This window comes from Octopus sinensis, linkage group LG25 (genome assembly GCF_006345805.1).
Source record: "Octopus sinensis linkage group LG25, ASM634580v1, whole genome shotgun sequence".
NCBI lineage: Eukaryota > Metazoa > Mollusca > Cephalopoda > Octopoda > Octopodidae > Octopus > Octopus sinensis.
This window is the reverse complement of record NC_043021.1, coordinates 13,014,505-13,029,090: the sequence shown is the minus strand read 5'-3', so window position 1 is coordinate 13,029,090 and position 14,586 is coordinate 13,014,505. Positions and strand designations below refer to the sequence as shown.

General features: G+C 35.5%; 1 protein-coding gene and 1 non-coding gene across 2 annotated transcripts; both read right to left on the bottom strand.

Moving 5' to 3' along the window:
- Window positions 1–1,555: 1,555 nt before the first annotated feature.
- Window positions 1,556–8,333, bottom strand: LOC115224335 (60S ribosomal protein L6). Its single transcript, XM_029795205.2, has 5 exons — window positions 7,932–8,333; window positions 6,399–6,539; window positions 4,477–4,525; window positions 3,108–3,292; window positions 1,556–1,762 (listed from the first exon to the last, which is right to left on the bottom strand). The coding sequence occupies exons 1-5, from the start codon at window positions 8,316–8,318 to the stop codon at window positions 1,601–1,603; spliced, it is 924 nt and encodes a 307-aa protein (XP_029651065.2). The 5' UTR covers window positions 8,319–8,333; the 3' UTR covers window positions 1,556–1,600.
- A 3,276-nt stretch (window positions 8,334–11,609) lies between these two features.
- LOC115224580 lies at window positions 11,610–11,692 on the bottom strand. The gene has a single exon (XR_003882866.1). It is a non-coding gene; the product is annotated as a small nucleolar RNA snoR14 (small nucleolar RNA).
- Between the last annotated feature and the right edge of the window lie 2,894 nt (window positions 11,693–14,586).

Below are 14,586 nucleotides of genomic sequence, written 5' to 3'. Positions count from 1 at the left end.
TTTTATTCCCTATGGAGATAGGTAAAAATAAAGAAAATTAAAATATCTAACTCCCTTCGACTGCAAACCCTCCCTCTGTGCATTAGATCCCTACGTCCACTGACTACCCTTATTCCACAAAGGCATCCAAACAGGTCTGTTGATTTGATTATTTATCTTCAGCTGATATAGATTTAAATATCTCATTTTTAACTAATACTATTGGGGGGTCCCAGTGGACTCGTGGGTAGAAGCCTATGCAGACAACATTGAACATCCTGGTCAGGGTTCAATCTCAAGGAAGTCCTGCAAGAAAGATTTTTTTTTTTTGTTTTATCAAAAGATTTAAAAGAAAAAAAAAAAAAAGTTCCTTGGCAGAGATTTGAAACTTCCACTCCTGTATTACATTACTACTTCTAAACACCCTTACCTACTGGGCCACTGAAGCAGTAACAATCTTAATGAGAAAATTAAGATATTTAAATTTACTTTTTTGGTTACTCCGTTAAGGTTGCCTTGCAACCCTTTTTCACAATCTTTTTTGAGGGAAATTTGGCTGCTACTTTTAGACACTCCAGTTGTGACCATCTCTAGCCACTTGTCCACAATTATAAACAACTTTAGTTAATAAAAAAATGTTTAAACTTTGGTAGGAATTGAAACCCAAAACCACCATTTAACTTCAACAAACCTTCCTACCAATCTAGCCAACGAAGTAGCAACTGCTTTACTGTGGAAATTTAGTTTATTCTTTTACTTGTTTGTCATGTAACTGTGGTCATACTGGAGCGCTGCCTTTAGTCAAGCAAATCGACCCCAGGACTTATTCTTTGTAAGTCTAGTACTTGGTACAGGGATGTAAACACCAGCACCAGTTGTCAAGGGAAGACAGGGACTGACACATACATATATTATGGGCTTTTCAGTTGCCACCTACTACCAAATCCACTCACAAGGCTTTGGTCAGCCCAAGGAATTATTGGTTATTGATGTAAGATTTGAGGGTGATTTGGTTGCTATTTCAAGAATGCCTCGGGACCCCTTCTTCACAACAGTCCCTTTGTTGAGAGTGTGTGCGTGTATATATATATATATATATATATATATGTGTGTGTGTGTAATAAACATGCTCCAGCTCTAGCACGGCCACAGTGCAATGACTGAAACAAGTAAAAGATATAATATACATTATATATGCGCACGTGTGTATGTATATATATATGTGAGTGTGTGTATACTTGTCCCCAACTACTGCTTACAAACCAGATTCGGTGTGTTTACATCCCCATAACGTGTGCTTGGGTTGATTAGTTCGACTAAAAATCTAAAGCGGTGCCCCAGCATGGCCTGTCTAATGACTGAAACAAGTTAAACATAAAAAGATAAGATTTAATAGATGAATAGCTAAACCAGCAAGACGACAGAAGGACATCAAATAAAAAGATCAATTCTTACCATTTCCACTCCCACAACTAATTGCTGCTTCAGGACCACGTCTAAGAGTCACAAGACTCAAACTGACAAAACCTCACACTTCTTCAAACAAATAATAAAAAAAAAACAGCCAAAGACCCCGTATGACCTGTACAGATTTATTCCCAAAGAACAACTTGTACACTGTTTAGAATAACATCTTGTGGGGGTACATCTTATTTTTCAAAGCAAACATTGACTGTAAGTATCCCTTCAGTTGTTTCCTCTCCTTATGCCTCTTGATAGAATCAATAACCTGCTTATCCACCTCCAACTGGTCCTCTTTACGTTCTTTTGTCAGGGTATACTCCTGAAATCAAAACAATAAAACATTTAGAAGAACGTCCACCGTTGCCACACTTTTGTACAATGACAATCTGTGAGATAGACAGACAGACAGACAGACACACAACATGCAAAATAACTCCTTACTTGATAATGGAAACATGAAATAGACTGGTCTCTGCAGAAATTAAAATTAATACCTACACTATACCACAAACCATTAATAGGAGTTTTAGGGGGAAAAAAAAAGTTGTACCTCCTTACACTATGACTGTTACTACAATGTGGATGGTCACCTAATATCCTTTACATCTCCACTGTCATCAAAGAAACATATAACATTAAGCTGTCCTCAAGGTTTAGCATAGTAAAAATGTTAACCCTTTCGTTACTGTATTTATTTTGAGATGTGCTGTGTTTCTTTCCATTATTTTAAATATAACAAAGAATTTAGTAAAATAACTTAGTTATCATTCAGCCAGTTTTAGGAACATAAATTGTGACTAAGGTTTGGTGGAAGATTTTAATTCAAAACCTATGAAAACAAGACATTTGTACACAGAAACCAGAGGTGGTTTCAGCCGGGTTGGTAACGGAAGGCTTAAGTCAGCATTTTATGGCAATCCAGCTTACACTTCAGCTGAGCAGAAGCACCTAACACTTACTGTTAAGAAATGTCTTCACATTTATTGGTTATAATATTACCACAGCAAAGTAGGTAACCAGCTTGATATTACAAACACCACCTCATGAAGCCTTTTCTCAAGCAAGTACACTGACATTAAAAATCTCATTTTGAATAGTAAATAGAAAACAAATAATTGTTTCTGTTCCCAACCACTTATGCTAATTATTGAAATGAATTTGATGAAGCAGTCTAGTTGTGTCTGAGTGAAATCAATAGATGGAAACCGAGTGGAAGCCTATCATATACATGTGTGCATATGTGTCTCCAATAACATAGCAGTCCAAGAAAAGAGACTGATAAAATAAGTAGCATTAAAAAAAAAAAAAAAAAAAAACGGGATTGAATTTTTTAAGGCAATATACATTGCACTGTGACATGACTGAAACAGGCAAAAAGGATAAAAAAATATACTCAAGACCACCCATGGTTTAGTAAATTGTCTTCACCCATTAGCATTCAAAGCACCCATCTCCAGCCAAAACATTTGACCTGTTTTATGTTGAAACTGGCCAGATCTGGGCTCCCACCTGAACCCTAAAATGTCATTCTAACACTAAACAATCACGGTAGCAAAATCACTTAACAAGATAATCTAAAGATTAATTCAAAATATAAACTAACATTACACTTGACAGATTACTCTGAACACTAAAGGGTTAACAAGATCCAAAAGTGAATTTACCTTCTTCTCTGTTTCAAACAATTCCACTTCTTTGTGTTTGTTAGTCTTCTTGGCCTTCCTCTTGAAATAGTTATCATTTATCCTGGGTGGTATCTTGACCTTGCTCACGTTAGCTCTAGCTGTGGTGGCAATGGCATAGATCTGGTTGACACGACGCAGCGGGCAGCCGTTCATTGCAAATGGACCTGAAACAATCGCATCGGCAAAGATTAAGTACACAAAAAAAAACACAGAGAGACATGTATACACAAGGACTGGGGAAAATAAATTGATAATGAGGTTTCACTTGCTAAGAATTTATAGACATGAGAGTTCAGAGGATTGACAGATCAAAGAATTATATTTGTTAACGGGAGCTCAACTTAAGAGAAGGAAATTGAACATTTACATTATCAGGTCATTCTGAATGAAATGTCAGACTTTATGCCCCTATCCTGGCAATTCTTTCCTTTACAGCATTGAAGAGTTACATCACTTTACGCTATAAAATTCATGGTATTTGATTACATTGTGAGTTTTCTTTTGTAAATCAATTTTTGTGATTCCATGGATAGATCAAAAATTCGTATTGTTTATAAATAGTTCTGTCATGGAACCAATGCATCCCAAACAGCAATGAGGTATTTGACGAAGATGTGGCAAATGAGCTCACTGTACGTTAATGGTCTGAGAAGTTCCGGCCTGGTGACTTTACTCTTGAAAATCAGCCCCGTGGTAGACCCGAGACCAAGGTGGATAATGATGAGTTGGAAACTGTAGTGGAAGTGGACACATCTCAAACTACATGTGAGTTAGCAGCAAGGTTTGATGTTTCAATCCCTTATAGACAGGCCAATTCTCTTGCAAGACAACATTCAACTACATGTTGCACAAAGAACGCCTCTCAACAAACATATGGCATTCTGATTGCAAACAAGGGAGGGATGCTAATGGATATGGGCACAAATACAATTCCCTGTGTGTGTGTATATATACACAATGTATCCTTAGAATGCACCTTATCTTTGATATAACATGAGAAAATTCTGTTGCTATCCTTCACTAGGATATCTTTCCCAAACTCCAATAATATTTCGTGCTCTCTTGTTGCCTCTTTGCACACACATGCAGTTTTATACGCACACAACTGTCGACTATTATTATTTATCCCAAATATTGAAAATGGTATTTTAAAGGATGGCAAATTGTATATTTTACTTAATTCATGTAATTAGAGTAACTCTAAAATGAAAATTTTGTAAATTTATTTGAGTAACCTCCTTGCTGTGCTCTGAACACTACCCTAATATAGAAATAAACAGGAGACAACAGCAGGAATATCATGGTAAAAGAAAGGCCAAAATGGTAGAAATACTATAAAAGCCCTTACCTGTCACAAGGAGCAGACCACTGCTAAGCTGCTTCAGGAATACAACACGCTAGAGGAAAGAAAGAATTATCATAGAGTTTTCACAATTCTTGTTATCATCAGTACTGAAGAAACAATACATTTAAATGAAAACAAAAATAAGGGACGTTTCCTAACAAACCCATTCTGTCTTCAATAATATAAGTAAATAGAATACTCCCTTTTTATTTCAATTTTTGAAAGAAATTGAAGTGGAGTAATGCACCTTTTGGAGTCCAATACATTTCCAGCATCAAGACAGGATTTGTAAAACTATTTACGTGTGAGACACTAGTAGTACCCCAGTACAAGGAGAACCAAACTTAGCTCCCTTTTTTTAAAATAAGACCCTTCAATAACTGCATTTGCATATAAAACACTTTACAACCCTGGTATATACCTTTATCCATTGATGAGAACATAGTGAGGTATAAAGGCAGACTACATTTCCGACAATACATGCCAGGAAAACCCACAAAGTGGGGGATCAAAGTTTGGAAGATTTGCAAAGCAAATACAGGGTACTGTTGTGGTTTTAGTTTTTATAGAGGGAAAAGGGACAACTAGGTAAGTCAGCATGGCCTCTGGTACGATGTGGTCTGGAATTTATCGCTTCCATACTGTAACCACAGCCATATATTATTTTTTGATAAATTTTTTTTTAGTTTGGTTAAACTTGCAGTGGATTTAGAAGCTGTGATAACATATACGTGTGCTACAGTTATTGCTAGTAGAAAAGGGCTGCCATTGGATATAGAAAAAACAAAATTAAAACTGCTTTCCAATGTTCATTCTGCAAGGTTGCATTATGTAGAGTGGGATGTTTTACAAGTTACCAGCACAGAAATAGTGGGAATAGTGTATATATGTATGATTTGATCTTATAAATATTTTTCAAATTTACTTCGTTTTCACTTTTTATTTACCTGTCAGGTGAGTGACAAGTTTTGATTTAATTTCTTTTGTAAATCTTTATTACATATCATCATTTAATGTCTGTTGTCCATGCTGGCATGGGCTGGATGGTTTGACTAGGGCTGTGTATTCATGTATGCATGTGAGTTTATTTCACTTTTATTTTACCTGTTCTTATGTGCCTTAAATGCAATTAATAATCTAGTGATATGCACAGTTCTATATTAAAATTGAATATTAGCTGACATTTTCTATGGTGATGCTTAAACAAAATTTATTTTTATATTTTGTTGAATTTACTTGTAATTAGGGTCACTTTGAGACAAAAGTTATGCAACAGAATTGATTATGGGCCCTTTCTTTGTGCTCCAAACATCACAATATGTTGGTTAGTAAAAATTAATCTTTAATATTCAACATGTATCCATCCACAAGCTTCTTCCACTATTAACCATTTTAAATTCTGTACAGAAAGTAATTCCTCACCAAGAGAAAAAAAAACTGTTAGGGCATAGCGTTTCACCAAGAGAAAAAAAAACTGTTAGGGCATATCGTTAAAGAGATCACTCAGTCCTATATAATTTTTCAATTCATGACAATCTTAAACCTTTGGCACAAAAATTAACAGCAACAAATGTGCTAAATGCAAATCCCGGCACAAGACCAGGAAGATTTAAGTTAGTTTCTTAGCATTAACAATCCCAAGCCAACCGATTATATTGAACGACTCCCGTTTTACTCAAGGAGGTGGGACCCTCGTGGTCATTTGATGTTTAAAAATTCCTATTATACATTTTTCATGATTAAACATTAAATATTATTAGGATTGTATATTTAAAAAATGTTAAAATATTCTGTGTATTTGAAATATAACCAGTTTATTGCACATAAATTTAAACAGCAACTAATTAGGAAAGAGTGAGAGAGAGAGAAAAGAAAAGACAGATGGACATTAGTTAACATCCACAAAACTGAAGAAATACACATACCTTTCCCTTATGCCTTCCTGCTAACAGAATAAGCACTGTTCCAGGAACAATAGATTTGCGCAGATTACGCTTATGCTTAGAGAATGGCTTCCTGTGTTTCGACTGTCTTTTTCTACCTTCTTGTGTTGGAATATGGCGAGGCTGGAAGAAAAAATTTCATACTGTATAAAGGTCAATGTTACTTCTACAGCACCTACCATTTATTTATTCTTTAAAATTTTACAGAAAGGTTGACAACCAAGCAACTAATCAAAACTACGATCAAGGTACCGTAATTTTAGTTCCATTACCACAAGTTGAGTAAAATGTCAGCTAAATTGCTGTAACTTGCCAATCTACCAATGTTACTGACAAAAGGATGGAGCATAAATTTAAACCCTGAAGTTGTGGGTCAATATTTCTACATATGACAAAGTGGAGAAGATTACGATCCAGCTCCCACTACACAAAATATATCTCGTTTCAGTTCTGAGACACTGAAATCAAGTCAGTAGTCAGGGAAACAGACTGTCCAAAGAAACAAAGAACAGCAGAATGGAAATTTGCTACTGACCACACAGGTACAAGAAACAGATTTCTTTTCCCATGTTAGGAACATTTTGTAAACATTGTGCTGATCCACAAACAAACAAAAAGGAATGCAGTGTGAATAACGGACAAAGTCAAGACTATTGAAAAGGTTGCAAGACGCAACGAAAATTTTAGGAAAATAAATAAGGAATAAGTGGAAATTTTACCAGTGAGTGTGTTAAATTATAAGGCACAAAAAGAAAATGACTCTCCCCAGACACAGAATAATTTAGTGGTTCTTCCAATAAAGAATTTAAAGCCTTTAGCATTCAGATTATTGTCAAAAGCAATTATTTATTCCCATTGCTTTGAATTAATCATGCATCATCTTGTAACTGAGAATTTGACAGGTAACTGTTCATTTTTAGAATGATATTATAGGGTAGGTGTGAGGCCAGATCTGGTCAGTTTGGACATAAAACAGAATATTTTGGCCAAATCAAATGCTAAAGGGTTAAATACCTTAGCATCTCACAGACACTGCTTGCAAGAAGTCTTTTTGTCAGGGGTCAATGAAAAAAAACAAAACAGAATTATGTAAGAACCTTTAAAGTTCCCATGCTACCGATGTTACCCAAAGGCCAATACAGCTTGGCACCTGTGACATTGCAACTCATTTCTACAGCTGAGTGAACTGGAGGAAAGTGAAATAAAGTGTCTTGCTCAAGAACACAACACAGTCCAGCCTGGAAATCAAACTTACTACCTCACGATTGCAAACCCGGCACTCTAACCACTGAGCCAGGCGCCTTCACAGCTTGAACAGAAAATTGAGCTGGATATGGCCAGTTTAAATGCTAAAAGGTTAAACATACTAACATGACTAATAAACTATACCAAAGCCAACGTGACCTAAAATAGCAACATAATTTGCCAAGAGACAAAGAAAGTAATGTCATGTTAGTTTGAAGCAACCCAGTAGTCACTCAATCTCACAGGAAACAGAAAAATACAATGACTCACCAATCGCTTAACACGGACTTTCCTCGTTTCACCATTTTTCTCACCACCAATAGGCTTCACGACATACTTTGCAGGTTTGACCTTCTTAGCTGCTTTTGTCTTAGGTTGTTCCTTCTTGATGAAGATCCTCCTCCTCTTGTACACCCGAGATCGAGAAAACCTCCTCAAACCACTTGAAGATATGACTGGATTACGAGGCCGGCGCTTGGTTGATGCCTTCTTTGCTACTGCTGCTTTAGTCTCAGGCTTCTTTTTCTCTGTTCCTTCCATAATGAATGAACTGTTGGAGAATATGAAAAGCATCGTAATAACAGTTTCTAACACCAGAACATCAACGAATACTGCAAAACAAGTCATTACATTCCCTGTTGTTCTACCGATCACCATTCTTAACCCTTTAGCATTCTGATTTTTTTGTCAAATATATTGCTTATTTATTCATAAAATTTTGAATTAATCACACATTTTGTAGCTTTCAGATTTCAAAGGTGTGTTTGTATATTTTAGAATGAAAATTGTATGGTAGGTGTGAGAGGTTGGATCCGGTTGGTTTGAACATTAACCCTTTAGTGTTTAAACCGGCCCAAATAATCTACCTGTTTTCTCTTAAAACTGCCCAGATTTGGTATCTCACACCAACCTAAAATGTCAATCTAAAAAACAGGTGATAACATCATCGAAATCTTAAAGCTACAAAATGATTAAGCATGATTAGCTTAAAACAATATGGATGAATAAATATCATATTTGACAGAATAATCTGAATGCTAAAGGGTTAAACAGGAAGAATATTTGGGTTGGATTAAATGCTGAAGGGCTAAAATAAACAGTTTCTGGAGGAGTGAATATTTACATATCCTTATTATAGACTAGTTCAGTGAATCAGTCAACAATGAAGTAGGTTATTGTATGTGTAGTGAACTACAAAATTCTTATGCTCTCTTGATTCAGACCACCCCCTGGTCCCAGCAGAGAAAACGGAAGAGGTATTGTGCCAGTGAATGGCAAGGGAGATTTGGTGGAAAGCCACTCTGACTCACACTTGCAGATAGCCATCTTCACCCCAATAGCAGTGAGCATGAATTGGGTTTAACCCTTTAGTATTTAAACCGGCCAAATATATTCTACATGTTTTATATTCAAACAGGCGATATCTAGCTTTTCACACCTACCCTACAATGCCATTCTAAAAATAAACAATCACATCATTGAAACCTCAAAGATATAAGATAATGCAGGATTAATTCAAAACAATTTGAGTGAAAAAGTATTATATTTAACAGAGTATTCTGAACACTAAAGGGTTAATGGTAGTAACAACGGAAATATCTCACAACAAAAGTTCCAGCCTCTGCCTCACAGACATGCAGTCTCCTCATATTTTTCTATCCCTACTACAATACCACAAGCTGCCCCCACCTCACCACCTTCAGTCCCTCCACCCTGCACTAACAATCTTCTCTCTGTCTTTCCTGCAGATGTTGACATGCATGTGTAAGCAGATTATCAGTCGCACCAAAGCCCCTGCTAAGGTTATGGATATTGCTCCGTATTCTAAACAAGTTGTTCTTCATTCTTTTTTCATCTATGGATCCCATTAATTTTTTATTTTACTCAAGGGCTAGAACTCTCACAACCATTCGCTACCTAAAAACAATTATATTTTTGCATTAAATATTTTGTGTATTGTAGAAATATAAACCAAACATAAACTTTAACAACAAAATCTTATGTGGACCCTCAAGGGTCATATGGACCTAGACCAAACAGAGAACCCAGCTAAATCAGAACCAGGTTTTCAAGGCCAAAAATAGTGTGAACTCAGTGTCATATGGGTTTATCAATCAAGTTGATTTAATCAGTGGATTGACAGATCTTGACAGTGCATCATGGTTACACACCAATTATGTGGCCACCACCAAGAATAAAGGAACACAAATGAAATCATAGAAACCAGGCTTGGCAGTTTTTTTCTGATTAACTTGCATCACACCACTCTACAGAATGGTTGGTGTTAGGAAGGGCATCCAGCTGTAAAAAAACCCTGTCGAGTCTCCAGTCAAACCATCCAACCCATGTCTGCATGAAAGGTGCATATTAAACAACAATGATGCAAAAGAAATAGTCACTAGAACCAATACACTGTTTCAGAGCAGTAAATTGAAATTGGACAAAATAATTACATTATCGTACATATATCCATTTGAATTTGTTTTGTCATTTTCGAATAAGGAATGTGAAACAATGTAGGAAGACAAACCTAATACTTTACTCTGAATCTAATCCATCATTCTAACTGAATATAAATTATAATCTAAAATTATTCTCACAGTGCCAAAAGACAGATTTTGATGTCTAATTCCTTAGCATTCAGATTATTGTCAAATGTAATGCTTATTTATCCATTGCTTTCAGCCAACCTTTTAGCATTATCTCGTAGCTTTGAGATTTTTATGCTGTTTTCTAAACACAAGAATGTGAAAATTGATTTTGCACCCCACAAAATTTTTAGAAAGTACGTTCACACATCAAATTCCCAAGCCCAGGCAACAGACAGGTCATAGTCCTTTTCCAAAAGTGTGTGCTCAGAGTCAAAATGGTTTATCGTCAAACTGATTTATTCAGTGGATTGACAGATTTCGAGTACATCATGGCTACACACCAGTCCCAACCAGAGAGCACCTATGTAGATGCTTGACCATCACAAACAGCAACCAATTCCCTTTCAAATCACACAGTCTAAGACAAATATAAACCAAGTATTCTTTGAAAAAGACAAAAAAAAAAAGACTTGATCTTATGTTTCACATTTATACTTTAACTTTTAATTCTAACGATGAGACTGTCACATTTTCTGTCGGTGAAGGTATGTGTATGAGCGTGTATATGTCTTACGGTGTGTGTGTGTCTTTCTGTGTTATGCACGTTAAACACACTGTATGCATGCAAGGGCTGGTCAATGTCAATACGAAATTTTATTTTCATTTCGATTAAAACAATATATTTCATAGAGATAATTTTTTTATTTACAACGATGTACTTGCACAGCAAGTGACTTGATCTGAGACCATGTGCTCAGAACAAATGTGTGTGTGTGTATATATACACACAACCATCGACGGAATAACAGTTATACATACAACTTGAACGCATACATTTACATACACGTCTATATACTTACATACATTTGTGTATATGCATGCATGCACATTTACACATATATCATGAACTAACTCTCTCAGATGCAGCATGAAGTTTTGTCAGTGAACAGGTCATGGTTTCAAAGCGCCGAAAAATATTTTGTCACAAATGAAGTTTAAATGTTGAAGTGAAACTAAGTTTTTGTGTGTTCTGCAATGGCTTACAAACATCTTCCACACTGCAATCTTTCTATTATCAACAGGACATTTTATACCACAACGACGTCACATTTTGTATATGACTGAGTGAATGTGTCTCATAGTGTCTTTCTGCGTTAGGTACCCTACAATGTAATTCTAAAAACATAAATACATACAACCACATCATCAAAATCTCAAAGCTATGATATAAACCTTGATTAATTTGAAACAACGTCAAGAAATAAGCATTACATTTGACAGCGTAATCTAAATACTAAAGTGTTAAAAACTCGTAAAGGGCAGAAAAATTGCCAAGTTTACTAAAATATTAATGTGTGTGCTCAGCGTCAAAATAAATTCTCATCAAACTTGATAAAATCAGTGGATTGACAGATCATGACATTTCCATCATAGCCACACACCTAGTGTTGTTAACCCTTTTCATAGCAACCCTCCTGAAACTGCCCTTGGTATTATGGTACAAAGTTTCTGTTTTCAAGTCATCGAAATTAAAACCCGTGAAACTTAATCTATGTTCCAAACACCACTTTAATAATGAAAGCTATCTTCACAAAGATTTTTTTGTATTGTTTTCAGGACAATTATAATTGTAAGAAAGAAAGTATATTATTAGCGATCCCTTACTTCAAAACACGGGTATGGGTTAATGGCAGGAAGCACATCCGCTTATAAAACAGGGTCTCGATGACATATTCGTTTGATTTATTCCAGCAAGTAAAACTGAATGAACGAACATTTGTGTTGGTTTAAATTCAACGCACGTGTGACTAGTGTGTCTCCACAGGATTTCGTAAAACGAGGCAAAACAGTTTACTATGCATTAATGTGGATTCCTTGTTAATGGTTAACCAGATCAGGTACCTGAACCAAGGCCCACAGAATAGAGCTTTCAACAGAATACAACTGCTTCTATCCACAAAGATAATCTTCAGTACATAAACTACAATTGTCGTCCTTGTTTTAACAACCACTTCCCATTCTTACATGTCATGGTAAATTTTCTACAGGCAGATGCCCTTCATGTCACCAAACCTCACCTGTCTTTGAGCAAGAGAACATTTCTTCCAGGTTTTCATGGAAGACTGCATGAATGATGGTGACACTTGATAGTAATACATACACGATGGGCTTCTTTCGATTTCCGCCTACCAAATCCATTCAAAGCTTTGGTCAAACCAGGGATATAGAAGACGACACTTGAACAAAATGCCACATCTGCATATTACAGCGTTCACATCTTGCTCATTATTTAATAACAATCTCAAACATTGGTAAAAAGTCATAGAAAAGAGCCATGTCTTCTAGTTAGATTTGAACTACAAATCGCCACCATCCTAAGACAGGATTCCATGAACTAAAACAAGGAATCCACATTAATGCATAGTAAACTGTTTTGCCTCGTTTCACGAAATCCTGTGGAGACACACTAGTCACACGTGCGTTGAATTTAAACCAACACAAATGTTCGTTCATTCAGTTTTACTTGCTGGAATAAATTAAACGACCCTGTTTTATAAGCGGATGTGCTTCCTGCCATTAACCCATACCCGTGTTTTGAAGTAAGGGATCGCTAATTTCAAGGCCCCCAAGCAAACTTGTTGACCACAACGGCACTGTTTGTAGCTTATCGGTTTTGGGAGAAGCACAAAATGTAAACACAATGATGCGTTTAAGCGACTGATCCCGAAACCATGCGATTATGAAGTTCTTAACCACACGATGAGTTAATACTTTACCATGGCTTCGTTTTGAAATTACTACAACAAACCAACGAGAGGCCTCAACGTACTCACCTTATCGGCGAGAAATAGTAGCCAATGTCCTTGAAATATCACCGTATTCTCTTGAAAACATTAGATATATATAAATATATAAAGACACTGCTTCAAGGAAAAAAAAACCGGGAGTGATCGCGTCTGGATGCTTTATTTTTTTGGTCATGGGTCAGCTTATTGATGGTTGACCATGTGTTAAACAGCTATTACATAGAAAATGCCCGTGGTTAAAAACAAAAAGCAATATTTCTGAACACATAAATAGTATACGTTCAAATTATTAAAAACTGGACGAACTGAAAATCGTAAATGAGCGACGCTCCAACCATGACCAACTAATCTTGTTTATTTTTATAGACCACACATTTGTATTATTCATTGCCTTACTCGTCTTTAAATTTTGAAGACGATGTCGAGCACCTGAGGCTCCTCGCGTTGGTTCGAATTCCACTCAGTCTTTAAGGAGCCCTAACAGGAGACAGTGATGAATGTATACGATATTCGTACCTTAGGGCCTAAAAAGCTTAACATTAACCCCTAAAAATAATTAGAGGCAACACGAGCGGAGTATATCTGTGTAAGTATATGGTTCTACACATGTATAATAGCTGGAATATGCAGATGAGAACACAATTTGGATTATAGTCCTATATATATATATATATGTATATATGTATGTATATATATATGTATATAAATATATATATGTATATAAATATATATATGTATGTATATATATGTATATAAATATATATATGTATATAAATATATATGTATGTATGTATATATATATATATATATATTATATATATATATATATGTATGTATATATACCTATGTCCACATTCGGTTGGTTAATATAGCTTATATTGCTCGAGGCCAGTTTCAGTTTGTCGATATTACAATAATAAAATGAATAGCTCTCTCCCTCCATTGGAAAATTATAAACTTACAAAATGTTTCTGTCCGCATTTTAACAATATGTATGAGAGGCATCAAGCTCTGAACGGTGAAAAATGACACGACGGGAAAGGAGAAGGGAGAAAATATATTTAACGAGGACAGACACACATACACGTGAATGTAACCCATGTGGAAATAGGTTCATTACATGGGAATTATGTGGAAAGTGTTATGTTCCAAAGAACAAAGTTACTAAATAGTAAATGAATGTAGACACGATTCTTGAAAAAAAAAAAAACTCATGTGCTTCTAACAAATGAATCTATCGCCATTTATGAAAATTTGAGTTAGAGGAGAAAAACATGTAATAATATCAATTTTGCATGAGTAATCTAAATAATAAAGCATAGAAACGGAAATAAACATCTTTCATGTTACTTTTCTCTTGATGATGAAAATAAATTTAAGGCTAAAAGCCACGATTAAAGTGGATTTATAAGGAGACATATATAACAACCATTTTACTTACATTCCAGGTAGTGGCTAAAAAGAAAGACACAAACTGATGACGTTTTAATCAAATTAGTTTCAGCGGTGCCTACTGTCGGAAACGGA

Bases quoted from the DNA above. Each gene is read 5' to 3' on its own strand.
- LOC115224335 (XM_029795205.2), bottom strand. From the start codon at position 8,318: ATGGTGATCGGTAGAACAACAGGGAATGTAATGACTTGTTTTGCAGTA. The intron at 4,526-6,398 runs GTATGTGTATTT...TCTTTCCTCTAG, and splicing joins CAGGAAGGCATAAGGGAAAG to CGTGTTGTATTCCTGAAGCA. The intron at 1,763-3,107 runs GTAAATTCACTT...TTTTGATTTCAG, and splicing joins TGTTTGAAACAGAGAAGAAG to GAGTATACCCTGACAAAAGA.